Source organism: Pogoniulus pusillus, chromosome 14 (genome assembly GCF_015220805.1).
Source record: "Pogoniulus pusillus isolate bPogPus1 chromosome 14, bPogPus1.pri, whole genome shotgun sequence".
Taxonomy (NCBI): domain Eukaryota; kingdom Metazoa; phylum Chordata; class Aves; order Piciformes; family Lybiidae; genus Pogoniulus; species Pogoniulus pusillus.
Window position 1 is genome coordinate 20,279,222 of NC_087277.1, and position 25,686 is coordinate 20,304,907.

At 61.2% G+C, this 25,686-nt stretch overlaps 4 protein-coding genes and 1 long non-coding RNA gene across 5 annotated transcripts; 3 read left to right on the forward strand and 2 right to left on the reverse strand.

Annotated features, from left to right (window-relative positions):
• Positions 1–36: 36 nt before the first annotated feature.
• On the forward strand, positions 37–5,835 carry LOC135181345 (uncharacterized). The gene is made up of 11 exons (XM_064154451.1): positions 37–762; positions 858–1,143; positions 1,564–1,724; positions 1,796–2,081; positions 2,483–2,643; positions 2,871–3,156; positions 3,717–3,877; positions 3,950–4,235; positions 4,465–4,625; positions 5,099–5,384; positions 5,682–5,835. The coding sequence occupies exons 1-11, from the start codon at positions 678–680 to the stop codon at positions 5,833–5,835; spliced, it is 2,313 nt and encodes a 770-aa protein (XP_064010521.1). The 5' UTR covers positions 37–677.
• Positions 5,799–10,178, reverse strand: LOC135181349 (alanine aminotransferase 1-like). The gene is made up of 10 exons (XM_064154456.1): positions 9,921–10,178; positions 9,730–9,838; positions 9,193–9,323; positions 8,811–9,054; positions 8,484–8,563; positions 8,272–8,408; positions 8,018–8,189; positions 7,075–7,227; positions 6,546–6,658; positions 5,799–6,074 (listed from the first exon to the last, which is right to left on the reverse strand). The coding sequence occupies exons 1-10, from the start codon at positions 10,017–10,019 to the stop codon at positions 5,984–5,986; spliced, it is 1,329 nt and encodes a 442-aa protein (XP_064010526.1). The 5' UTR covers positions 10,020–10,178; the 3' UTR covers positions 5,799–5,983.
• A 10-nt stretch (positions 10,179–10,188) lies between these two features.
• On the forward strand, positions 10,189–17,330 carry LOC135181348 (alanine aminotransferase 1-like). Its single transcript, XM_064154455.1, has 12 exons — positions 10,189–10,231; positions 11,075–11,272; positions 11,616–11,705; positions 11,876–11,984; positions 12,328–12,461; positions 12,992–13,235; positions 13,385–13,464; positions 13,540–13,673; positions 13,744–13,915; positions 14,592–14,746; positions 15,150–15,262; positions 15,773–17,330. Exons 2-12 carry the CDS (start codon positions 11,135–11,137, stop codon positions 15,985–15,987), a joined length of 1,584 nt encoding a protein of 527 aa, XP_064010525.1. The 5' UTR covers positions 10,189–10,231; positions 11,075–11,134; the 3' UTR covers positions 15,988–17,330.
• Positions 16,021–24,843, reverse strand: LOC135181346 (alanine aminotransferase 1-like). Its single transcript, XM_064154452.1, has 11 exons — positions 23,797–24,843; positions 21,278–21,367; positions 21,078–21,186; positions 20,847–20,977; positions 19,721–19,964; positions 19,144–19,223; positions 18,926–19,062; positions 18,046–18,220; positions 17,457–17,612; positions 16,792–16,904; positions 16,021–16,384 (listed from the first exon to the last, which is right to left on the reverse strand). The coding sequence occupies exons 1-11, from the start codon at positions 24,349–24,351 to the stop codon at positions 16,294–16,296; spliced, it is 1,881 nt and encodes a 626-aa protein (XP_064010522.1). The 5' UTR covers positions 24,352–24,843; the 3' UTR covers positions 16,021–16,293.
• LOC135181351 (uncharacterized) lies at positions 22,468–24,303 on the forward strand. Its single transcript, XR_010304837.1, has 2 exons — positions 22,468–23,111; positions 23,787–24,303. It is a non-coding gene; the product is annotated as an uncharacterized LOC135181351 (long non-coding RNA).
• Positions 24,844–25,686: the final 843 nt, after the last annotated feature.

Sequence of the window (25,686 nt, forward strand, 5' to 3'; positions counted from 1 at the left end):
ATGGTTGGTGGTGGATCCATCACCTTGAAGGTCTTAAGGTCCCTGTTATCACCTTTCTCATCCAGCTGTGACCATGCTGGGTGCTACACTGGCACCCTGCCTGCTGAGTGGGACCTTCTCCCTGTGGTGTGGGACCTTTTCCTTACAGCTGGGACCTTCTCCCTGCCTATGGGCAAGGAGACAAAACTGGGTGCTCTTCCCCCATCGCCCAACTCTTGAGGAGCTCCAGTGAGGTTGAATCCCTGCACCCACCACCAAAACCAGTCTGGCTTTCATCACCAGCAATGCTTGGCTAACCAGAACCCACCCCAGTAGGACTGGAGGCTGGTTTCTAAGTGGAGAACTTCACGCCCTGGCGCTGGGACATGACGACCTTCAGCGGTGTGGTGTCAGGATGGTGGTTTGAGAAAGTCACACCATGGTAGCACCCTACACACCTTGCCAAAACCAGTTTAAACTTTAACTGGTGGAACTGGGAGCCAGCTCTGGGTGCTGAGGGACACCAGTGCCACGCAGCCTTTTTCATCCCTCCTCCTCCAACACCTGAGGACCTTCTTCTTGTGGTTGGAACCTTTCTCCTCCTCGTGGTGGGACCTTCCTCGTCCTTGTGGTTGGAACTTTTCCCTTGTGGTTTGGACCTTCTTCTTGGTGGTCCTTAACCACAGCCACACCACACCATGACCCTACCATGGGTTCTGTTGCTGCTCAGTGAGGTCTTGGCACAAGATTCAGCCACTCAAAACTGCCTCCTCCCTCCAACTGGTGAGTCTCAACCCTTCCACCTCTCCAGAATGACCCCTAGTGGGATCAATCCTCACCAGGATGCTTTGGTGATGGGTCTCACCCTGCTTTGGCAGCCTTCAATGCAGCTTTGGGGCAGCCAGCCAGCCAGTCCTCGGTCTTCCCCAACCTCAGCATCGCTGCCAACGCAGTGGATGGCAACCGGGACGGTGTCTGGCAGCATGGCTCCTGCGCCAGGACCTTGGTGGAACCAGAGCCCTGGTGGAGCGTGGACCTGGGGGGACAGCGCGCAGTGGCTGCCGTGCTGGTGAAGAACCGGCAGGACTGCTGCTGGCAGCACCTGAGGGGGGCCCAGGTCCACATTGGGGATGCACCAGCAGAGCAGGGAAGGGACAACCCCATGTGAGCCAAAACCAGGGCATCACTGCTGGCACCATATCCTGAGCTCTATTTCTTTCTCTTCGGCACCAAAATGGGGAGGGTTGGGTGGGCATCACTGGTGTCACCATCTCCTGAGCACCATTTCTTTCTCCTTAGAACTAAATGAGGGTGTTTAGTGTGGGCATAACCAGTGCCACCACCTCCTGAGCTTCACCTCTTCTTCCTGGCACCAAACAGGGGGCTTTGATGTTGGCATCATCTGTGCCACCATCTGACCCTCATCTCTCAATACTCAACACAAAACTGGGTGGTTTGGGGGTTGGTGTCACCACTGCTACAACCTCCTGATTTCCATTTCTTCCTCCTCACCACCGAAGTGGAGGGGTTTGGGTGGACATCACTAGTACCACCACCTCCTGACCCCCAATTCTCCTCTGGCAGCTGTGGCACCATCACGGATGCTGGGCCTGGTTCCCTCAGCACCATTTGCTGCCAGGGACAACGCGGTCGCTTTGTCACTGTGCTGCTGCCAGGTCGGGAGGACACTTTGGTGCTGTGTGAGGTGGAGGTGATCCTTCAGGGCTGCCTTCCCTTGCCTGGAGGTGAGGAGCTCACCAGGGAGGGTTTGGTGAGGTGCCAGCCACAACCACCAACCTCTTGGTGGTGATTCCAGCCCTCAATATGGCTCTTGGCCGTGCTGTGGCACAGTCTTCCACTGTCAACACCGGTGGCTTGGCTGCCAACGCTGTGGATGGCAACAGTGACGCCAGCTGGGACCATGGCTCCTGTTCCCACACTGAGAAGGAACCAGAACCATGGTGGAGGGTGGACCTCGGCCAGCGGCACTTTGTCTCTGCTGTCACCATCACCAACCGCCGTGACTGCTGCTGGCAGAGTCTCCTTGGTGCCCAGGTCCATGTTGGAGACTCCTTGGCTGATCATGGCAAGCGCAACCCTATGTGAGTGAGGGCCTCAGTGACATCCCCCCAACCCTAAGCATGGTAAATGGGGGCTTTGAGGTTGTCATCTCGAGTGCCATCACCATCTGAGCTCCATTTCTTCCTCCTGGTATCAAATGGGGCTGCTGGAGGATGGCATCACCAGTGCCACCATCTTCTGGGCTTCATCTCTTCCTCCCTAGCAGTTCTAGTGGGGCATGTTTAGGGTGGGCATTACCAGTGCCATCACTTCCTGCGACCCTTTTCTTCCCTTCCAGCAGCAAATGGGGCTGCTTGGGTTGGCATCACCAGTGCCACCATCTCTTGAGCCCCGTTTCTTCCTCCTGGTACCAAACTGGGGGCTTTGGCTGGATGTCACTGGTGCCATCACCTCCTGAACCCCATCTCTTCTTCTCTGGCAGCTGTGGCACCATCTTGGACACAGGGCCAGGTTCCACCAGCACCATCTGCTGCAACGGGCTGCCAGGACGCTATGTCACCATCATCATCCCTGGCCGTGATGATGTCCTCGTCCTCTGCGAGGTGGAGGTGACAACACAGAGCTGTGCCCCCTCGCCTGGTGGTAAGGACCCTAAAACCCCACGCTGGCAAAGAGCTGGCACACACCAGATGGTCACTGGTGCGTGCCAGCTGGTCACCAGCGAGCGATGATCTCACTTGAGCCCCTCAGAGGTGATTTGGTCCCTGGGGACATAGTGGGACACGGGTTGGGGATGTTCCCAAGTGGGTGGCTCAGTGGAGAGGCCACTGGCAGAGAGGACATCGTCACCACTCCATGGCATCTCCCAGCCCAAAACCTGGCCCTGCGGCGCCCTGCGGTGCAATCCTCCAGCAGCGGCCTCGCCGGCGGCGCCATCAACGCCGTGGACGGAAGCAGGGACGGGCACTGGCAGCACGGCTCCTGCTCCCAAACCCAGCTAGAAGAGGAGCCATGGTGGAGGGTGGATCTCGGCCAGCGCCGCGCCGTGGCCGCCGTGCTAGTGAGGAACCGCCTGGACTGCTGCTGGCACCGGCTGAAGGGCGCCCAGGTCCACGTCGGTGATTCCCTCGCTGGCCACGGCACCAACAACGCCCTGTGAGTGCCACTGTGCCCAGCTCACGGGCACTCGGCTGCTCTCACAGCCTCAGCCTCACGGCCTCATCCCCCCAGCTTTTTTCCCCTCCTCCTCTTTGTTTTTCCCCTCATTTTTCCTCACCACTTTTGCCCCTCCTTTTCCCTTCCCATCCCCTACCCTTTCTTCCTATTTCCCCCCTCTCCTTTTCCCTTCCCTTCCCCCCCTTCTTCCCTTCCCTTCCCTTCCCTTCCCTTCCCTTCCCTTCCCTTCCCTTCCCTTCCCTTCCCTTCCCTTCCCTTCCCTTCCCTTCCCTTCCCTTCCCTTCCCTTCCCTTCCCTTCCCTTCCCTTCCCTTCCCTTCCCTTCCCTTCCCTTCCCTTCCCTTCCCTTCCCTTCCCTTCCCTTCCCTTCCCTTCCCTTCCCTTCCCTTCCCTTCCCTTCCCTTCCCTTCCCTTCCCTTCCCTTCCCTTCCCCCCGCCCCCGTTATGTTTTTCCCTCACACTTTTCCCTCTCTTCTTTCTACTCCGTTTTTCTCACTGCTTCCCCCTTCGTATCCCTCCTTCCCCTTCCCCCTCTCGCAGCTGTGGCACCATCACGGACACCAGCCCCGGCTCCACCAGCACCGTTTGCTGCCGTGGTCTTCGCGGTCGCTACGTGACCATCACCGTGCCGGACCGAGAGGAGCAGCTCAGCCTCTGCGAGGTGGAGGTGGTGGAGGAAGGCTGCAGCGTGCTGCCAGGAGGTGAGTGACGCCTCGGCGGCGACACCAGCGCGGTGCTTTTGGCGGCACCAGCACCTTCACGCATCCCCGCAGCCCAGAACGTGGCCCTGGGCCGCCCGGCCGCGCAGTCCTCGGTACTGGACCCCGGCAGCGGCGCCGGGAAGGCCGTGGACGGGAATCGGGACAGCGATTGGGAGCACGGCTCCTGCGCCCACACCGCCGAGGAGCCCGAGCCCTGGTGGCATGTGGACCTCGGCCGCCGGCACAGCGTCTACGCCGTGCTGGTGCAGAACCGCCGCGACTGCTGCTGGCACCGGCTCAAGGGTGCCCAGGTCCACGTCGGCGATTCGCTGGTCGACCACGGCCGCCGCAACCCCATGTGAGCACTACCCCCGGTCCCGCCACCGCCTCCCGCACCGGGGCTGCGCTGGCCCGGCCTCGTCCTCCTTACCTAGCCCCACTGTTCCCCTCTTCCCTTTCTATCCTCTTCCCTCTTTTTTTCTGTCCCTCCTACCTGCCTTCCCCTTCTATTCCTGCCCTCCGTCCCCTCTCTGCTTCCCCTCTCTCCTCCCCTTCTCTCCTTCCTGCCTCCTCTTCCACCCTGGCAGCTGTGGCACCATCACGGACGCCGGCCCCGGTTCCCTCATCACCGTTTGCTGCCGGGGCCTGCGCGGTCGCTTTGTCACCGTACTGCTGCCGGGCCGGGAGGACACCTTGGTGCTGTGTGAGGTGGAGGTGATCCGCCAGAGCTGCGCACCGCTGCCAGGAGGTGAGACCCACCACAGCCAGCCACAACCCAAAACCCCACCAGATCTCCACTGAACTCCACCCCAAGCAAAACTCCACCAAGACTCCACCACACCCTCACCATAACTTCACCATCACCAAATTGCCACCAAATGCCACAACTCCCAAACCCCACCATTACCAAACCTCCACCCAAACCCTACCAAATTCCACACTCACACCACAGCCAAACCACAACTGCACCACACTCTCAGAATTCCACCCAAACCAAACCTCTGCCAAAACTCCATCCAATCTCCACCCACCCTCCACATAAACCAAACCTCCACCCCAACTCTACCCCAACACCATCCCAATCTCCACTCAAACAAAACCTCCACTCTCCATCCAAATTCTACCCAACCTCCACCCAAACCAAACCTCCATCCAAGCCACACCTCCACTCCCTCTCCACCCTATGACCCACCAACCCTTCCCCCCCCATGCTTTTGGCAGCTCCCAATGTGGCACGGGACCAACGGGCAACTCAGTCCTCCACCTCCACCAGCTCCGGTGTGGCCACCAAGGCAGTGGATGGCAACCGGGATGGCATCTGGCACCATGGGTCCTGCAGCCACACACGGCGAGAGCAGGAGCCCTGGTGGAGCGTGGACCTGGGTGCCCGGCGTGCAGTGGCCACCGTGGTGGTGAAGAACCGGCAGGACTGCTGCTGGCAGCGCCTGAGGGGAGCCCAGGTCCACGTTGGGGATGCGCCGGCAGAGCGGGGCAAGGAAAACCCCATGTGAGCCAAAACCAGGGCGGGTTGGGGTGGGCATCATTGGTGCCAGCATCTCCTGAGCTCCATCTCTTCATGCTCATCACCAAAAAGGGGGTTTTCAGGTTGGCATCACCAGTGCCACCACCTCCCCAGCCCTATCTCTTCATCCCAGCACCACACCAGGTGGTTTTGTGGTGAATACCACCAGTGCCCCCATCCCATGAGCTCCATCTGTTCATCCCCATCACCAAAAGGGGGGGATTTGTGGTGGGCATCACTGTTGCCACCATCTCCTGACCATCATCTCTTCCTCTCTGGCAGCTGCGGTACCATCACAGATGCCGGTCCAGGTTCTCTGACCACTCTCTGCTGCCACGGGCTGCCCGGACGCTACGTCACCATCACCATCCCCGAGCGGGAGGAAGCCTTGGCACTGTGTGAGGTTGAGGTCTACAGCATCTTCCCAGAGCTATGAGGGCTTGTGGTAGGCACAAGTGACAGGTGGTCTGTCCCCAGAGCCACCCCACGGTGACTAACACAATAAATGCCACTGTGGCCACTGGTTGTAATGTTCTTGGGCTCCCACCAGCATGGTTATGATGTCATGGTGGTGGGGGATGGGCTCAGGAGAAGGCTTGGATGAAAGTGGCGTGGAAGTGGGTGAGAGCCAAAAGAACCCGCTCCAGTGTGGGGGCTGGTGGCAGTAGTGACACCCTGGGATAAAGGGACACCAGAAGTCAAGGGGACATCCAGCCCCAACTGTCCCCAAACCCACCTGGCCTCCAAAATTCAACCTGTCACCACAACCCAACTGTCCCCAAGGCCCAGGCCACCAAAACTTGGACCAACAAGACCCAACTGGACCACCAAACCCAACTGGCCCCTGAGACCCAACCTCCTTAAGCCAACACAACCTTCCAGGCCCACCCAGGTCCCTCGACTCAACTCCAAACCCTCTGACCAGCCTCCAACACCCAACCCTGTGCCAACCCCCCCCAAGATCCAGCCCCCAACTGTCCAACCTCCAACCGCAACCTCCCAGCCCCACCCAGACCTCTACCCACCCCACTCCATCCCCCACCATCCCATGACCCCTCAACATGTCCCACCCAGCCTCAAAACATCACCCCAAGGGCTGCTCTCCACCTTCCCACCACCTCCCAGCCCCAGCACCCCTGCACCTACACCACGTGGTAGGTGCCCTCGGGCTGCCCAAACTCGCTGCCTGGGGCCAGCAGCACCCCGGTGGCCTCCAGCAGCTGCTGGCAGAAGAAGACGTCGGGCTCCAGGCCGAGCTCCTGGGGACAAGGGACAGGAAGCTCTCCCTGAGACAGGGGTGGTGGCACCAGGGCCTACCACGTCCCCTCTCCCTGAGCGTCCCCAGGACATGCCAAAGCTGCCAGGGTGTGCAGTGGCTCTGGAGAGCCCCACGGCATCATGGTCCTCATGGTCCCACGATGCCCCATGGCCCCGGGATGGCCCAGCCCACTCCCACGGCACCCCATGGCTCTTATGCCTAGGATGCCTCATGCTCTGCTGTGTCCCATGCCCCCAGGGCACACCCCTGTGTCCCCATGGTGTCCCACATCCCCATGCTGCCCCATGGCCCAGGGTGCCCCATGGCCCACGTGTCCCACTCTGCAGTGCCCCACATCTCCCCCAGACCCTGCAGCCACCCCTGTGCCCCCCATGCCAGGGTCCCCATGGGGCTCACCTGTGCCTGGCGCAGGGCACGGGGTGGCAGCTGGAGCCGGGGGCAGGCGCGGGCACCCCCCTGGCCAGGCTGGCAGCAGAGGGACCCCTGGCCCAGCACCTCCTGCAGCAGCTGCCACTGGTGGGCCAGGTGACGGCACAGCCCCTGCCGCTGCTGGGGGGAACAGAGTCAGCTGGGGGGCACTGGGGGGGATGGAGGAGGGATGGGAATGGAGATGGAGGTGTGAGAGGGAGGTGGAGGAGGGATGGGAATGGAGGTCTCAGGCTCACAGGATGTCAGGGGTTGGAAGGGACCCAAGGTGGTCATTGCAAGTCCCCCACCAGAGCAGGACCACATGATCTAGCTCAGGTCACAGAGAAACACATCCAGACAGACCTTGAAAGTCTCCAGGGAAGGAGACTCCACAGCCTCCCTGGGGAGCCTGTTCCAGTGCTTTGGGACCCTTAGACCCTTACAGTAAAGATGGAGATGGAGATGGGAAAAACATGGGGATGGAAAGGATGGGGTGAAAATGGGGATGGGATAGAAATGGGATAGGGATTGAGGTGGGATGGAGATGGGATAGAAATGGTCATGGGATGGAGATGGGATGGGGATGAAGATATGGGGGTGGAATAGGGATAGAGATGTAGTGGGGATGGAGATGGTCATGGAGATGAAGAGAGGATGGGAAGAACTGGAATGAGGATGAAGATGGGATAGGACAAGGATGGAATGGAGATGGTCAGGCCGTGGAGATGGGGTGGGACTGAAATGGGATGAACCAGGTTGGGATGGGATGAGATGGTGCTAGAGGTGGGATGCATGAGCTGGAATTGGATGTGGGTGGGATAGAGAGGGGCTGAGGTGGGATGTAATGGGGATGGTGCAGAGATGGGGATGGAATGAGCCAGAAGATGAATGGAGATAGAAATGAGGATGAAAATCCTGCACCATCTCTCACCTCCTCCAGGGCCTGCTGGATGGGATCCCCTTTATCAGGTGGATCCATGAGGATGTCCAACAGGATCCTTCCCAGGACACAGGGCCGGGGGATGGACTGTGCCAGCTGGAAGGGTCTCACCACACCCTGCTCCACGTTCACCAGCTCCAGGAACCCCACGCGGAAACCACTCCTGGTGGGATGGGACATGGACTTCTTTCTCATTCCACCTCACCACCTACCTGCCCAAGCTTACCTCTGATCCCACCACTCACTCGCCAGCAATGCTCTTGGAGAGGGAGTAGAAGGAGACAAGCTGGATGGTGGAGGAGAAGGGGGCACCCATCTCCCACAGCACCCTCTTGAAGGACACGAAGGGGTGGTCAGGGTCAAAGGCTCGGTCCTGCTGCCCCTGTGGCACTCAGAGGTCAGGAGAAGACAATGTGGACACCAAGGCCACCACCCAGCAGTTACCACCAGCACCCACCTCATCTGCCAGCAGCAGGAGGTTCTCCTCAGCCACCAGCTGGATGATGTCCACCATGTTCTGCCAGCTCAGCACGTGCCCTGCCAGAGGGACCACCCTGCTGTCCCCTCATTCACAGGTAAGGAACCCACTGGTGTCCTCCCATCCACACGTAAGGAGATCGTTGGTGCTTCCCCATCCACACACGAGAAACCCACTGCTGTCCCTCATCCACATGTGAGGAGCTCACTGGTGTGTGCTCCACCCACACATGAGGAACCTACTGCTGTCCCCCATCCCCACACAAGGAACCCACTGCTCTCCTTCATCCACACGCGGCCAACTCACCTGTGGGGTCACCAGGGTTGACCACGCAGAGCACCTTGGGATGGCACCTGGCCTGTGCCCGCCGCAGCTCCTGCCTCACCATGTCCACGTCCACGGCCCAGCCGCGCTCCTCAGCCAGCTGGTATGGCACAGCCACTGCCCCTGCCAGTGCCGCGGCCCCGGCGTGGACTGGGGGACCTGGCACTGGCACCAGCACCCCGGTTGGACATGGTGAGGTCACGTCCACCAACAGTGACATCATGAACTGGGGTAAGGGATGGTGGTGAGCTTGCCAGTGCCCAACATGATGAGCTGGTGAGTTCCACCATGGTGGTGAGCTGGTGGGTTCCCTGGTGGGTTCCCCCATGGTAGTGAGCTGATCTCATGGGGTTCTGGTGCTCACCGGGAGGATGCTGGAGGTGCCGTTGGTGAGGACGATGCTGCGGGGGTCACTGGGGGCACCATCACGGCGCTGGAGGAACCGGGCCACTCGCCTTGGGACAGCCAGGTCCCGGTGCTCGTGGTTGTACCCTCCTGGGAACAGGGACAGGGGTACTGATGGGCACCCCACAAATGCCACAGGACCACCCCATCACCCTCATCCCATGACGGTCTCACCAGGGTGGGACACCTCAGTGGGGTTGGCAATGGGCACCGTGGGGGGTTCAATATCCAGTGGGCTGTTGTGGGGTGCCCCGTGGGACTGGGCACCCCATAGCTCTACCTGGGCACTCCATGGGCACCCCACAGCTCATACTGAGCATCCCATGGGCACCCTGTGGGATTGAGCACCCCGTGGACCATACTGGGCACTCCATGAGCACCCCACAGCTTACGCTGGGCACCCCATGGACTATGCTTGAGCACTCTGTGGGACTGGGCACCCCATGGCCACCCCATAGCCCATACTAGGCACCTCAGTAGCCATGCCAGGTCCTACCAATGTTGCCAGCCTCCATCTCCTGCAGGATTCTCTGTGCCCGGCATCGGGCACCCTCTGGCACCGCAGGGTCCTCCAGCAGCTCAGGGTAGGTGCAGGCGGCCGCAATCTGGGTGACAAGGACCTGGGCTGGCACCAGGCTCGGCACATGGTGCTACTTCGGTGGTGTCAACCCCGGTGCCCAGCAGTACCTGCCGTAGGATGGTCACTGGTGCCAGTCCCATAGCGTGAGCGTCGTCACTGCTGCCGTCCAGGGGGGCATCGGACACTGGGGGTGGCATGGCTGGCATGGCTCCCCTCGGCCGTGGCTGCTGCCCGGGCAAGTGCCAGGGGGTGGGAATGGGGCGGGGAGCTGGGAGGGGAAGGGGGCGGAGAGCTCAGAGGGCACTGTGGAAGCCAAGCGCTGTGCCAGCGGAAGAGTCTGGAAGTCCTCTGCCCTGAGGCCAGGCTGAGAGGGAGACCTCCTGGTGGCGTTGCAGGACGTCAGGGGGGCGCCAGGAAGGTGTGGCTGGACTTGATCAAGGAGTGTGGTGATAGGACATGGGGTGATGGCTGCAAACGGGAGAAGGGCAGGTGGAGCCTGGAGCTGAGGAAGCAATTCTGCCCTGGGAGGGTGGGCAGCGCCTGGCCCCGGCTGCCCAGAGCGCTGGGAGATGTCCCATGCCTGGAACCACCCCAGGCCAGCTCGGCTGGGGCTGTGAGCAACCTGCTCTGGTTGGAGACGTCCCCGGGTAGGACCTGATGGGCTTTGAGGGTCCCTCCCAACTCACACCGGTCTGAGAGCTTATCAAATGGGGCAGGGAGGCAGCGGGGGGAAGGGAGCAGGGAATGGGGAGGGGAAGTGGGAGGAGAACGGGGAGGGGAAGGGGGTGGGGAAGGGGGTGGGGAAGTGGGAGGAGAACGGGGAGGGGAATAAGGAGGGGAAGTGGGAGGAGAACGGGGAGGGGAAGTGGGAGGGGAAGGGGGTGGGGAAGTGGGAGGGGAAGGGGTGGGGAAGGGGGAGGGGAAGGGGGTGGGGAGGGGCTGGGGAAGGGGGTGGGGAAGTGGGAGGGTCCTGGGGAGGGTAAGTGAGGAGGAGGCCGAGCTGAGCAGTGTGGTGGGGCCCTGCTAAGGGTGAGGGCAGCAGAGGGGACGGTGGGGCTGGAGCTGAACTAATGGGAGGCAATGGGTGGTACTGGTGTAGGCGGACATCACCCCCCTCATGGCCCCAGCTCCCAGTGGTGTCCCCGTGTCACCCACGGCACCTGGCATGGACCAGGCACCCTTGTGCCAGGTGGCCCCAGTACTGCCCGTTCCAGCCACACACCACCAAGCTCCTAACCATTAACCAGGGCCACCTCCCCAGCTGTCCAAGGGGCCACATTTGCCCTTGGCCACCACCCAAGTTCCAGCTCCTGGCCTGGCCATGGCAGCAGTTGGCACCTCAGGGGACACCAGCAGCTCCCCCTTGGCTCCAGTGAACCCCGGTAGATGGCACCCAGCAGTGTCCCCACTGCAGACTCTGCTGAAGCGGGCCACCGCCATTGAGGAGGAGCTAGCCCAGGTGAGAGCGCCATGGGACCGCCCAGGGGTCACCGTGGCCACCAGAGCCCCACAGGTCCCTACAGCCACCCAGGGCCCCCCCAAGTCCTCACGGTCACCCACAAACCCAGAATCTCATGGCTCTCTACGAGTACCCACGACGCCAAGTCCCTGCTGGGCTTCGCGTCCACTCATGGCCCCAGAACCTCCTGAGTCCCCATGGCAAACCAGAATCCTACCATGGGGTCCTACCTCCATTATGGTATCCTCTCCAAACTCCACAGCCCTGTCCCCTGGGATTTGGGAGGGGGACACATGGTGGGGCAGAAGATGGTGGCCCCACTGAGCCACCTCCTGTCCCCAAGGGCCAGAAGAAGCCCTTCGCTGAGGTCACCCACTGCTATTCTGGGGATGCAGCTGCTGCTGGCCACCAGCCCCTCACCATCCTCCAGCAGGTAACTGGTCCCCACCCCACCACTGCTGGCTGTCCACCAAACCAGATATGGGGCACAGCTGGAGCCAGCACCCCCCCAGCACCCTGTGGGTGAGTGGTGGGACCAGGTCTTGACCCCTCCGTGGTGTCAATGAGGGTTTGCGCCCATGAGTGGTGGCTGGGTCCATGTAGGTGGCTGCCATCTGTGCCTACCCTGAGCTGTTGGCTACTGAGGACATGCCAGTGGAGGTCAAGTGCCGTGCGGGCCAGATCCTGCGGCACCTGCAGGGTGGTAGCCCAGGTATGGTGGAGGCAGACATGTCACGGTGGGGGGCAACAGGCCCTGTGGATGGGGTGGGAGAGGTCACTGGAGTCCCCATCCCATCTCAGTTCACCTCCATCCCATCTCTGTTCGTCCCATGTCCATCTCCATCCCCAACCCACTTCATCTCATCCCATGTCCATCTTCATCTCAGTTCCAGTTCATCCCATCCCAGTCCCAGTTTATCCCATGACTGTCTCCATCCTCATCCCAGCTCATCTCTATCCCATCCTCATCCCACATCCGTCTTCATCCCAGTCCCTGTTCATCTCCTCTCATCCCAGTTCATCACATCCCATCTCCATCCTGTCTCCATCCCCAGGGGCCTACAACCTGGAGTATGTCGTGGGCCGGGTGGCCCTGACGGCGGCCCAGTACCTGGAACGAAGGGACAGGGGTGTCCCCAGTGACCCCCGCTGCATCGTCCCCTGCAGTGGCACTGCAGCTGCCCTGGTGGTGAGTGTGGCACTGGGATGTGGTGGTGGCACCTCCATGGCCATGAGAACACTGAGGACCCACCAGTCATGATTATGAACCTGGCATGAGGACCTGGTGGTGGTGCCACCATGGGTACATAGAGGATCCTCCAGCCATGATGATGAGCCTGGCACTGGGGCATAGTGGTGGCAACTCAATGGTCATGAGATCCCCACAGACTTTCTAGCCATGGTGATGAGCCTGGCACAAAGACCTGGTGGCGACTTCTCTATGGCCATATGGACACCATGGAGACATAGTGGATTCTCCAATTGAAATTGGAACTGGCAGATGATGGTGGCAACTCCATGGCCATGAGGACACCAAGGACCTTCTAGCCATGGTGATGAGCCTGGCAGTGGCAGATGGTGGTGGCATCTTCACAGCCATGGGGACACCAAGGACCTGCCAGCCATGGTGATGGGTCTGACATAGAGATATTGGTGGTGCCACCCCCATGGCCATGAGGCCACCAAAGACCTTGTAGCCATGGTGGCTTTTCCTGGCAGGACACGATAACACTGTTGGTGGACGTGACCTCACCATGTCCAACCGGGGTGCTGGTGCCAGTGCCAGGTCCCCCAGTCCACGCCGGGGCCGCGGCACTGGCAGGGGCAGTGGCTGTGCCATACCAGCTGGCTGAGGAGCGCGGCTGGGCCGTGGACGTGGACATGGTGAGGCAGGAGCTGCGGCGGGCACAGGCCAGGTGCCATCCCAAGGTGCTCTGCGTGGTCAACCCCGGTGACCCCACAGGTGAGTTGGCCACGTGTGGCTGGGGGACAGCAGTGAGCTCCTCCCATGTGGATGGGGGACACCGGTGGGTTCCTTGTGTGTGGATGGAGGGGCAGCAGTGAAGCTTGTCACCTGTGAATGAGGGGACAGCAGGGTGGTCCCTCTGGCAGGGCACGTGCTGAGCCGGCAGAACATGGTGGACATCATCCAGCTGGTGGCTGAGGAGAACCTCCTGCTGCTGGCAGATGAGGTGGGTGCTGGTGGTAACTGCTGGGTGGTGGCCTTGGTGTCCACATTGTCTTCCCCTGACCTCTGGATGCTGCAGACAGAGCAGGACCGAGCCTTCGACCCTGACCACCCCTTCGTGTCCTTCAAGAGGGTGCTGTGGGAGATGGGTGCCCCCTTCTCCTCCACCATCCAGCTTGTCTCCTTCTACTCCCTCTCCAAGGCACTTGGGGGGTGAGTTTTGATGTCCCCAACCCCCCCTAGACCCTCCAGAACCTCCTCTTCCACTCATCTCCACCTCCAGAGGTGGCTTACGAGCAGGTTTCTTCGAGTTGGTGAACATTGACCCAAGCCTCCTCAAGTGCTTCTACACCTGGGGGTTGTCTATCTACCCCTGCATCCTGGGCCAGGTGATGCTGGAGACAGCCCTGGAGCTCCCACTGCCCACCGAGGCTCCCTGCCCTGGCTGGGAGGAGGTTGGTATTGATGGGTCCTTGTCCCCTGGATGCCACTGGAAGCTGTGGGGCCTGCTGGTGGGAGGAGGTGGTGGTCCAAGTGGTGGCTGAAGGAGATGGGTGCTGTGCAGCCCTGCACCATCTCTGTAACACCCCCATCCCAGCTCCACCCCACCACCATTCCCACCTCCGTCTCATCCCATCCTACTCCATCCCTTCCCATCTCCAACACATTCCACTCCTCTTCATCCCATCGCTTTTTCCAGTTCCATCTTGGTCCCCATCTCATCTGCATTCCCACCCCACCCCATCCCATCCCCATCTAGTCCCCATTCATCCATTCCTCTCATCTTCATCCTCATCATCATCCCATGGCCATCCTATCTCCATCTCAACTCCATCCCACAGCCACTCCAGCCCCATCATCATTCCATTCTCCACTCTCATTCCATCTCATCTCCCCCTCTTCTCCTCTGCCAGTGCCACTCCATGCCATCACCACCTCCACCCCCATGACTGTCTCCACCCCCTCACAGTTCAGCCCATCTGCTCCCTCCATGACCACCTTCAGCCTCATCATGTCTCCATCTCCAACTCCATTCCCATCCCTCCTCCACCTCCCTCTCACACCTCCATCTCCATTCCCATCCCTCCTCCATCCCCCCCAGTGCCCCCCAGCTGACTCTGTTCCCCCCAGCAGCGGCAGGGGCTGTGCCGTCACCTGGCCCACCAGTGGCAGCTGCTGCAGGAGGTGCTGGGCCAGGGGTCCCTCTGCTGCCAGCCTGGCCAGGGGGGTGCCCGCGCCTGCCCCCCGGCTCCAGCTGCCACCCCCGTGCCCTGCGCCAGGCACAGGTGAGCCCCATGGGGACCCTGGCATGGGGGGCACAGGGGTGGCTGCAGGGTCTGGGGGAGATGTGGGGCACTGCAGAGTGGGACACGTGGGCCATGGGGCACCCTGGGCCATGGGGCAGCATGGGGATGTGGGACACCATGGGGACACAGGGGTGTGCCCTGGGGGCATGGGACACAGCAGAGCATGAGGCATCCTAGGCATAAGAGCCATGGGGTGCCGTGGGAGTGGGCTGGGCCATCCCGGGGCCATGGGGCATCGTGGGGCCATGAGGTGAGCTCTCCAGAGCCACTGCACACCCTGGCAGCTTCGGCATGTCCTGGGGATGCCCAGGGAGAGGGGACGTGGTAGGCCCTGGTGCCACCACCCCTGTCTCAGGGAGAGCTTCCTGTCCCTTGTCCCCAGGAGCTCGGCCTGGAGCCCGACGTCTTCTTCTGCCAGCAGCTGCTGGAGGCCACCGGGGTGCTGCTGGCCCCAGGCAGCGAGTTTGGGCAGCCCGAGGGCACCTACCACGTGGTGTAGGTGCAGGGGTGCTGGGGCTGGGGGGTGGTGGGAAGGTGGAGAGCAGCCCTTGGGGTGATGTTTTGGGGCTGGGTGGGACGTGTTGAGGGGTCATGGGATGGTGGAGGATGAAGTGGGGTGGGTAGAGGTCTGGGTGGGGCTGGGCGGTCGGGAACTGGTTGGAACTGAGAAATTGAGGGTGGAGGTTGGACAGTTGAGGGCTGGACCTTGGGGTTGGTTGGCACTGGTTGGCACTGGTTGGCACAGGGTTGGGTGTTGGAGGCTGGTCAGAGGGTCTGGGGGTGGGTCGAGGGGCCTGGGAGGCTGTGTTTGGTCACAGAGGTTGGGCCAGTTTGGTCTTGGGGGCCCAGTTAGGCTTGGAGGCTAACCTGGAGCATGAGGAGGTCCCTACTGCTAGGACTAGGGAGACAGAAGGTGCTGAGGAGCTTAGGGTTTGGCCATCAAAGGGTGGCTGGAGGACAACAGGGCTGGGGTGGAAGTAATCATGTCCCCCCTTGCCCACCCAGGGTGTCACTGCTGCCACCAGCCACCACACTGGAGCGGGTTCTTCTGGCTCTCTCCTCCTTCTACACCACCTTCATCCAAGACTTCTCCTGAGTGGGGGGGGGTCACCCCAGCCCCGTGTCACCCCTCAATCCCATTAAAGCCCCTGTCAATGCCACCATGCCCCTTGGTGGACCCATGTCACAAGTGTGTGGGAGTCTCGACCCAACCCTGGTGAGGTAGAAGAAGACAGCCATGGGTGGTCAGCCTAGCTGGTCACTAACCTTTTATCAATGGAGTAAACATTGTGGGCTCCCCCCAAGCCCTGCTGCCTCCTGAGGGAACATGGAGACAGCAGGGTGGGGGGACACCAGCCCCACGACATGAGGAGCCCTCATGTCCAACCCAAAAGGCATGAAGAGGTTAAAGGCACTTGAAGACCACCAAGAACATCCCAGGGCAGAGGTCCAGCCAGTAGCACTCAGGGCTTGGTGGGGGAGCTGGGGAGTGCTGGGGAAGTGCTGGTGGGTGGGGGGCGTTGGTGTTAGGAGAACTCCTTGACAAACTTGGTGTAGAAGCTGCTGAGCTTCTCCAGCAGGACCTGGAGCTTCTCAGTAGGTGGCAGGATGGTCATCCTAGGGGTGCAGGAAGGAGATAGGACCAGGGTTGCATCAGGGAACACCACCTTGAGCCACATATCTCTATCTGAGACCCCAAACAAGCCCCTCACCACCTTACACCAAACCCATGGAGCACCCAAGACCTTCTCTCTGCTCCACCAGGCCTTGGTCCCTCCTACCACCCCCAGGTGAAGACAGAGGTCTCGGAACTGGGAGTCCTGCCCTGTATCTCCATCTGGGACCTACAAGTTCCTCACCATCCTTCACTCAACGCAGGCAGCACCTAAGTCCTCCGTGTTCCTCCAGATCCAGAACTTGCACCCTTCCACCATTCCCAGTTTGAGGCCAAGGCTCTGGGGCTGGGTAGCCAGCCCCATATCTCCACCCAGGAGCCTCAACCCCACCCCTGCCCCAGCACCCACCGGAAGTGAAAGGTGCCCTCTCGCTGCCCAAAGCCGCTGCCTGGCACCACGCAGATCCCTGTCTCCTCCAGCAGCTTAATGCAGAAGAACATGTCCGGGGCTTGGCCTTGCGCCTGCAGGATGTGGTCAGGCTCAGCACCACCACCAGGTGACCTGAGTGGCTTCTGTGGGGCTTGGACCCATGGCTGGGGCTGAGCTCAACGCCGCATGGCATGGAGGACATTGTGGAACACCTGCTGGGACTCGTCTTGGCCAACCTTATGGACAGCAGGATGGATCTTGGCCAGCCTCACAGCACCCAGGTCTCATCCTGACCAGCTGCATGGGCACCAGGATCGATCCCACTCAACCCAATGGGCCCAGGTCTCACCCTGACCAGCCCCATGGCCACCAGGGATGGATCCCACTAAGGCCTGTGACCACCATGTCACCCAACCTGACGATCCCAGAGATGGATCCCACCAAGCCCCCTGGCTCTCGGGATCTCACCCAACCTGTTTGCCCAAGGAATAAATCCCACCGAGTGCCATGGCCCCAGGGATGAATCCCACCCAATGCCATGACCGCCAGGATGCATGCCACCAAGCCCCTTGCCCGCAGGGACGGATCCCACCCGGTGGAGGCGCCCGGGGCTGGCTGCCGGGCGAGGCGGGGGCGGGTGGCACCTGTGCGGCGGCGCAGGCGCGCGGCGGGAGGTGGATGCGCGGGAAGGAGTACATGGCGCCCTGCACAGGGTTGCAGCGGATCCCGGGAGTGCGGTTGAAGATCTCCTCGGTCAGACGGGCCTTGTGGGCCAGGTTGCCGAGGACCTCATTCTTCTCCTGCCAGGACATCCGGGCTGAAGACAGCTCCTGCCAGCCCCACCACTTCCCAGCCTTCTCTTCATCTTGTCTCATCTTCATCCCATCTCCGTCACATTTAGTTTCATCCCAACACTATCCCTGTCTCCATCTCCGTCTTCATCCCATACTATCCCCATCCCATCCCAACCATCCTCATCTTCATCCCATCCACCTCTCCATCCCCATCTCTACCCCCTCCATCTTCATTCTCATCCTGTCCCATCTCCTCCTCATCTTCAACCCACCCAATCTCATCCCACTTCATCTCATCCTACGTCTATCACCATCCCATTCCCATCTCTATTGCTATCTCCATCCTCATCCCAGGTCATCTTGTATCCATCCTCATCCCACTGCATCCCCCATCTCCATCCCCATCCTTATCCCCAGCCCCAGCCCAGCCCATCCTCACAGCCATGAAGAGCTCGTATGATGGCTCCCCAGGTTGTGGTGGATCAACGACAGCGTCCAACAGGATCTGCCCTGGCACTGGTGGACACAACCTCACTGACACCAACTTGGACAGTTGCTGGTGGACCTCAGGATCCATGTTCACCACCTCCACATAGCCACCACGGAATCCACACCTGGCATGGACACAACCCATGGTGGCACCAACCACGACCCACGGGGTGAAGTATGTGGGTGGGGTGCCATGGGTGGAGACCTCTAGATGGGACCCAAAAGGTGAGTACCCATGAGATAAGATCACGACTAAATGGGGGACAGGAGATGTGGATGGGGATCCATGGACAAGACCCTACAGAAAGACCCATAGATGGGACTCATGGATGGAGATCCATGATGGGAGCCTGTGGACATGAACCTACAGAGAAGGTCCCACAGATGAGACAAGGAGGGTGGGGTCCTTGATAGCGACCCACAGATGCACAAGAAACCACCAGTTTGTTGCATCTTAAGTCCCCTGAGACCATCACCATCCTCACCCCTGGGACCCATGGGGCTATGGCATCACCATCCCCAATTCATGATGAGACCCACGAGGTGGTGTCATCTTCACTTTGGCCCTAAGGGATCCATAGGTTTGGAGTATTTCTCATGGGGCCATGACATCATCAACTCCATGGTATGGAACCCATGAGGCCCCCAAGGGGCCATAGCATCACCAGCTCTATCCCATGAAGCAGTGCCATCACCAGTCCTCCACCAACCCTTGTCCCATGGCCCAAGTAATCTTCATCCATATCCCATTTCTGTGGCAACCTGAGAAACTGTAAGCCCATGGCCACCCATCATTGAGTTGACAGCGTCAAGGACAAGGTGGGACTCACTCTCCCATGAAGCCCTTGGAGACGGAGTGGAAGGAAGCCAGCTCCACTACCTCTGAGTAGGGTGGTCCCATTTCAAACAGGACCTTCTTGAAGGAGTGGAAAGCTGAGCCCTCGGCATAGATGTTGTCCTGGTAGACCTGGGTGGTGGGAGAGGACAATGAGGTGTCACTTCGAAGATCACCCTGGGGGCAGGGGGACACCCCAGGGCTGCTCCTCACCTCATCAGCCATCAGGAAGAGCTTCTCCTCATAGGCAAACTTGATGACGTCCTCGATGCACTGGCGGCTCTGGACCTGTCCTGAGGGACACGGTGGCATGGGACAGTGTGGGGCTGCCACTGGCACTTCCAGTTCCCATACTGGTGAGGTTTTGTAGGGTTCCCAATAGAGCACTGGGGGCCCAGCTCCAGCACTGCTTGGGGTTTAGGAGGTCACAGTCTCAACCCCAGTACCAGCAGAGCACTGTCAGGTCCAGTGCCGGCTCTGGGACTGGCTGGGTGGCTTGGGAGGGGTCATGGACTCCCAGCACAGTGCTGGGGAACTCAGTCTTGGTACTTGTTGGGTTTTTGAAGGACATGGTCCCAGCTCCAGCATCAGTAGGGCCCTGGGGGGCCCAGTCCCAGCACTGGGTGGGACCAGTTGGGCACTGGGAGTCCCAGCCTTGGGATCAGCAAGTTACTGGAGGGGTCCAGTCCATCCTTGGGGTCCCAATTTGGGCTTGGCTGACACCCATTCCAGGTGTCCCACCCCAACTCGTGTGCCCCTACCCACCCCCAGAGAGCCCAGAGGCAGGTACCAGTGGGGTTGCCGGGGTTGATGATGCAGAGGACACGGGGACAGCAGTGACGCCGTCCCTCGGTCACCGCGCGCCGGAGCTCGGCCACGTCCAAGGCCCAGCAGTTGTCCTCGGCCAAGTAGTAGTTGAGTTGCACAGCACTGAGCTCGGCAATGGCCGCCGAGTACAGAGGGTACTGAGGGATGGGCACCAGCACCCCTGTCCGGGTCTGACCTTCCCCAGCCACCAGCAGCTTCAGGATGCTCTGCAGGGTGAAGGCATCACAAAGACATCACAAGGAACACCATGGGGAGAGGGTGGTGTGAGGTTAGAGAGGGCTTGAGTTGATGGGGCAGTGTGGTGAGGTGGAGGTCGTGGGCACAGACATGGTATGGAGTGGAAAGGTCCTGGGGACATGGTTGGTGGGCATGTGGGATGGTGTGGAGATGGAGGGCATGGGGGAGGAGGGGACATGGTGTGGCTGTGAGATGGTGTGGAGATGAGGAGATGGCCAGCGTGGACGTGAGGTGGAGATGGAGGTGACAGGCATGGGGACAGGTGTGTGGGGACAGGGTGGTGGGATGGGATGGTGATAAGAGGTCATGGTCATGGGGACATGGTGTGGAGTGGGGACACGGTTGGTGAGGGCATGGGATAGTGTGGAGATGGAGGTCTGGGCATGGCGATGGTGTGGGCATGAGGGTGGTGAGGTCACAGGCATGGGGACAGTGTGGGAATCTGGTTGGTGCAGGGACAAGGACACTGTGGGCATGGGGACAGGGATGATGGTGGCATTGGGATGGCATGGGGACAAGGTAGCCATGGGGACAAGGACAGTACAGGGAGCAGGGAGCTGGCACAGGCTCCACGGAGATATGGGGACAAGAGGGAGGAGGTGTGTGGCCACCCTGGAGGCATAGGGACACCAAGGAGGAGTAGGGGCACCAAGGAGGAGTGGAGACACCAAGTATGCATTGTCCTGAACGCCACCCCCTCCTCCTCTTGGCACTGCCAAGCCCACGGGGATGGTGCCAACCATGGCACAAAGGTCCCTTTGTGGGCTCCCACCGTGGGAACGAGCCTGGGGTTGGTGGCAGGCAGCCCGGGGGAGGCTGGTGACTAGGAGGACGGAGTGACGTCACCGTACCACGATGGCATCGCTGGCGCCGGTGGACAGGAAAATGTCCTGGGCCCTGGCGGGGATGCCGTCGCGGCGCTCGATGAACTTGGCCACGTCCCCCCGCACCAGTTCGATGCCAGGGCTGGCGCTGTAGGCACCTGCGCAGAGAGGACATGAAGAAGGTGACACTGAACCCGAAGAGACGCTCCCCGAAGCACGGGTTTGCGCCCCCTTTGGTGTCCCCAGAGTGTCACCCACCGGCGCTGTGGCCACCGCAAGCTTCCAGCAGGCGCCGGGCGCGAGCTTTGGCATCCTCGGGGATGTTGGGGCTGGCCAGGAGCTCCGGGCACAGGCACAGAGCTGTCACCTGGCGGGTGGTGGCACCTGCTTAGTGGCACCTCGAGCATTGGGGTGGCACCGCAGAGGTGTCACCAAGGGCCACCAGCCCACCCCGGTACCTGGCGGAGGAAGGTGATGGGTTTCTGCCCCATGGCATGGGCGTCACCGATGTTGGCTTTGATGACCTCGGTGAAGGGCTTGGGGACACCCTGTGGGGACAGGGAGAGCGGTGGGGACGCGGGGGCAGGGGTGAGGGCATGGCATGGGGGACAGGTTGTAGAGGACAGACAAAGATGGGGCAGGGCTAGAAACAGGGTCAAAGAGAAGGACTGGGACAGAGGACAGGGGACAGGGGTGTGGTTTCAGGAAAGGGAATGAGGACAGGGGTCAGGAATGGGGACAAAAGGGGACAGGAATAAGGATGGGGAGTGAGACAGGGACACGGATCAAGGACAAGGACTGGGACTGGGACCAAGTGATGGGAACAGGGGCTGGAGACAAGGACAGAGAATGGGGACAGGGACGGGGACGTGGATACAGCTGGAGACAGAAAAAAGGGGACAGGCACAGGGAGTAGGGGCCAGGAACAGGGATGGGGACAAGGACGAGGACAGAAGTAGGGACAGGGATGGGGACAAGGAAATGATGAAGGACAGGGATGGGGACAAAGATGGGGACAGGGGCAGTGGTGGGGACAGGAGATGGAGACAGAGGACAGAGGTGGGAACAGGAACAAGGACAGGGACAGAGGACAGGGATGGGGACAGGGAAAAGGACGTGGATAGGGACAGGGTCAGGATCCAGCCACCCTCAAACCCAGAGATGTCACCACTGTGGTGGGGGTGGCACCAGCAGTGACATCACCCTAGCGTCCTCTGTCCTGGAGCGAGGGGAGAGTGGCTGGGGACAGCCGTGGGACTCCAGGGATGGCTGGCACACGGTGACACTGAGGACATCAGGGGCACACTGGGGACCCAGGGTGCTCCCAGCTCTGAGGTGGATGTGGTCAGCTCCTGCCTGGCCTGGGACTTTGGCCACCACCGCGGGACTCTGTCCCTGCCTGGCACCATGCGGCACCCTATCACCTGCTGCCACCAGTGCCACTGCTGCTACCTGCCCATGGGTGCCCGAGCCAGGATCAGGGGGAGGGGTGCACCCAGTATGGTGAGGACACACACACTCAAGGACATCAATGGGGGTCCTCCAGTTCCTTGAGGTGACACAGCTGTTCCCCAGAGTGTCCCCAAGGCTGTCTCTACCCCCATGGGTGCTACTGGTGTCCCCACGGCCAGGTGCCAGGGACAGGGAGTGCCCGGATGAGCCTGGCACTTTGCCTCGGGGGCGGTGCTGGGGGTGTGCTGGGACACACATCCCCCACTCCGTGCCCTATGGGACACCTCTAAGGGACACTCCCACCCACGGGACCATCCCCAACACTTGAGGGACCCCTTCCAGTTACTTCCCCCCCTCAGCACCCAAGAGACCCCCTTAAGGGCCCTCATCACCCATGGAACCATTGATAGCACCCAAGGGAACCCCCTCAAAGGTGAGGACTTCCTCACCCATGAGACCTTCCCCAGCACCCAACAGACCCCTTCCAGCACCATGGGACCTCCCCAAGGGACACTCCCCCCCCCAAGAGACCCTCCCTCAAGGGACCTCCCACCCATGCCACCCCTCATGGCTGCCCCCATGCCCCCCCAAGTGACCCTCACCAATGAAAGGACCCCCCCCAGCAGCCAAGGGATACCCCCACCCTCAGGCATGCTCCTGACAGCACCTGTATGACACCCATGGGACCCTCCCAAGAGACCCCTCTAGGACCCAGGGAACCCCTCCCATGGAACTCCCCCACCCATGACTCTGCCCAGGGCCATCCCCACCTATGAGGACCCCCTCAAGGGACCTCCTCCCAGCACCCATGGGTCCCATGTGGCCATGGGAAGGTGACAGGTGAGTGCAGGGACACAAGGCAGGGAGACATGGGGACAGGAGAGGGGGGGCAGTGGGTGCTCTGGTGTGGGGGGGTTCCCAAATTGGGGGTGTCCTGGGGAGAGTCTGCATTAATTATCTGGGGGAAGGTGTCTCTGGGTCTGGGGGTGTCCCAGTTTGGCACTGGGGTTTTCCCAGTCTGGGGGTGTTCAGCAGTGAGGGTCCCAGTTTAGGGGGAGGGGGATCCGGGGTCTGAGGGCATCGTGAGGGGAGGTCCCGATTTTGGGGGTGCCTGCGGGAGGTTACATGACTCCCCGTTAATTTGGAGGGGTCGGGGGGAGGCTCCAGGGCTGTGGCTGTCCCAGGAGTGGGTGTCACAGTTTGGCTCTGGGGTTTTCCCAATCTGGGGGTGCCGAGCACTGGGTTTCCTAGCTTCAGGGGGAGGTCCTGGGTTTGGGGGTACCCTTGGCAGGGGAGGCGAGTTTGGGGGTCCCGAGAGTGGAGCAGTGTCCCGATTCTTTGGGGTGGGGTGGTCCTTGCTCTGTTGATACCCAGGGAGTGGGTGTCCCAGCTTGGCACTGGGTTTTCCCAGCCTGGGGGTGCCCGGCAGTGCGTGTCCCGCTTGAAGGGAGGGGTCCTGGGTCTGGGGGTGCCCTGGGACGGGGTTACATTTAACTGGGGGGGGGGGGGGGGAAGGGGCGGTTACCTGCCGCAGATCCTGCTCCAGCTGCAGCGCCCGGGTGACGATGGGACCCCGCACGGCGTATTCCAGGCGCCGGATCGCGGGGTTCATGGTGCCAAGCGTCAGAACGGGCCCCCCCCGGGAGCCCCCGGTTCTGCCCAGCTCGCCCAGGTCACTCAGCTGCTGCGATCCGGTCGCCGCCGCCATGGCCATCGCTCGTCCCGTCGGCATTCTGGAGGGTCGGAGAGTTTGCAGTGCCCGCATCACACAGACACCCCCCCGAGAAAGAAACCACCGGCCACCGGGCACCGAATGGGCACGGAAGAGGCAGAGCGATACCAACACCCCCACACACACCCCGCTTGCATGGCACCGCCCAGGGCAATGGGCACCGGGAACGCCCCAGGGGCAGCGGAGGTTGGCACCAGGGCAGCGAACACCGGGGCGATGGGAACTGAAACCAGTACCCGGTATTGGCTCCGAGCACTGGCACCGGGGGCAACGGGCACTAAAACTAGTACTGGGTCCTGGCATTAGGCACTGACGCCGGGGGCAACAGAGACAATGGGTGATGGGCATCAGAACCAGTACCAGTTACTGGCACTGGGAACTGGCATTGGGAAGTGGAACCAGGCACCGGCACCAGTATCAGGTACTGAGTACTGCCACTGAGCATTTGGCATCAGGACAATGGGCATGGGATCAGCTGGCACAGGAACTGGTACCAAGTACTGACACTGAGCCCTGGTACCAGGAACCAGGACTGGAAGCAATGGGGACAGTGGGCACCAAAACCAGTACCAGGCACCAGCACTGGTGTCTGGCACCAGGAACCAGGATCAGGTACCAACACCAGGATCAGGTACTGGCACCAAGACAACAAGCACTGGGGGCAATGGGGACAATGGGCACTGGAACCAGTACTGGGTACTAGCACCGGATATCAAGTACTGGCACTGAGACAACGGGCACTGAGGGCTGGCATCAGGATAGCAGACACTGGGGGCAATGGGCACTGGAACCAGTACTGGGTACAGGCACAGGATATCAAGCACTGGCACTGAGACAATGAACAGAGGGCTGGCATTGGGACAGCAGACACTGGGGGCAATGGGCACCGGGGGCAATGGGGACAATGCACAATGGGCACTGGCACGAGTACTGGGAACTGGCACTGGAACCAAGCACCGGACCTTAGAAAATGGGCACAGGGGGCTGGCACCAGCATGGGAGACTGGAACCGGGCATTGGCAGCAGAACGGGGACAACGAGTACTGGGGGCAATGGGTACCGGGTATTGGCACTGAGACGATGGGCATCAGGACAGGGCACAGGGAGCAGACACCAGTACCGGGTACTGGCACTGCATACTGAGCACCGGCACCAGGACAACAGGCACCAGGGGCTACTAGCACTGGGAGCAGGACTGGGCACTGGCACTGCCCCGAGCACTGGGGGTAACAGACACCGGGGGCTGGCAACAGCAGCAGGTCCCGAGTGCTGGCACCGGCCGCTGGCACTGGGCAGCAGCTCTCGGGGTCTGGCACCGGGCAACAGGTCCCGGGACTGAGTACCGGCCGCTGCCAACCCCCTGACAGCTCCGGCAGCTCCGGTGTCAGGGGTGTCCCCTGAGTGACCTCCCACGGAGTGTCCTGGACAGGGGACATGAGACAGCGACACGAGACAGTGGGACACAGGAGACAGGGGGACACAGGAGACAGGGGGGACACAGGGAGACCTGGGACAGACACAGGAGACATACAACACGGAGGCCACAAGAGACAAGGGGAGCACAGGGATGGGCGACACAGCAGGGGGACACGGGGGACAGAAGCACCTGAGGCAGGACGTGGGGACAGGTGACATGGGGGACATGAGGATGTGGGGCCACCTGGGCCACGGAGACCTAAGACA

What these genes read in the sequence shown, in the direction of transcription:
- LOC135181345 (XM_064154451.1), top strand. Translation starts at nt 678, where the DNA reads ATGACCCTACCATGGGTTCTGTTGCTGCTCAGTGAGGTCTTGGCACAA. An exon ending in CTGCCTTCCCTTGCCTGGAG is followed by an intron (nt 1,725 to 1,795) that starts GTGAGGAGCTCA and finishes TGGTGATTCCAG; the next exon opens with CCCTCAATATGGCTCTTGGC. An exon ending in CTGCGCACCGCTGCCAGGAG is followed by an intron (nt 4,626 to 5,098) that starts GTGAGACCCACC and finishes TGCTTTTGGCAG; the next exon opens with CTCCCAATGTGGCACGGGAC.
- LOC135181349 (XM_064154456.1), bottom strand. Translation starts at nt 10,019, where the DNA reads ATGCCAGCCATGCCACCCCCAGTGTCCGATGCCCCCCTGGACGGCAGC. An exon ending in GATGGAGGCTGGCAACATTG is followed by an intron (nt 9,324 to 9,729) that starts GTAGGACCTGGC and finishes CCCTGTTCCCAG; the next exon opens with GAGGGTACAACCACGAGCAC. An exon ending in GAGGGCACCTACCACGTGGT is followed by an intron (nt 6,075 to 6,545) that starts GTAGGTGCAGGG and finishes CCTTTATCCCAG; the next exon opens with GGTGTCACTACTGCCACCAG.
- LOC135181348 (XM_064154455.1), top strand. Translation starts at nt 11,135, where the DNA reads ATGGCAGCAGTTGGCACCTCAGGGGACACCAGCAGCTCCCCCTTGGCT. An exon ending in CCCTCACCATCCTCCAGCAG is followed by an intron (nt 11,706 to 11,875) that starts GTAACTGGTCCC and finishes GGGTCCATGTAG; the next exon opens with GTGGCTGCCATCTGTGCCTA. An exon ending in GCACTGCAGCTGCCCTGGTG is followed by an intron (nt 12,462 to 12,991) that starts GTGAGTGTGGCA and finishes TTTTCCTGGCAG; the next exon opens with GACACGATAACACTGTTGGT.
- LOC135181346 (XM_064154452.1), bottom strand. Translation starts at nt 24,351, where the DNA reads ATGCCCATCACCCATTGTCTCTGTTGCCCCCGGCGTCAGTGCCTAATG. An exon ending in GCGCCAGCGATGCCATCGTG is followed by an intron (nt 19,965 to 20,846) that starts GTACGGTGACGT and finishes TTCACCCTGCAG; the next exon opens with AGCATCCTGAAGCTGCTGGT. An exon ending in GAGGGCACCTTTCACTTCCG is followed by an intron (nt 16,385 to 16,791) that starts GTGGGTGCTGGG and finishes CTGCACCCCTAG; the next exon opens with GATGACCATCCTGCCACCTA.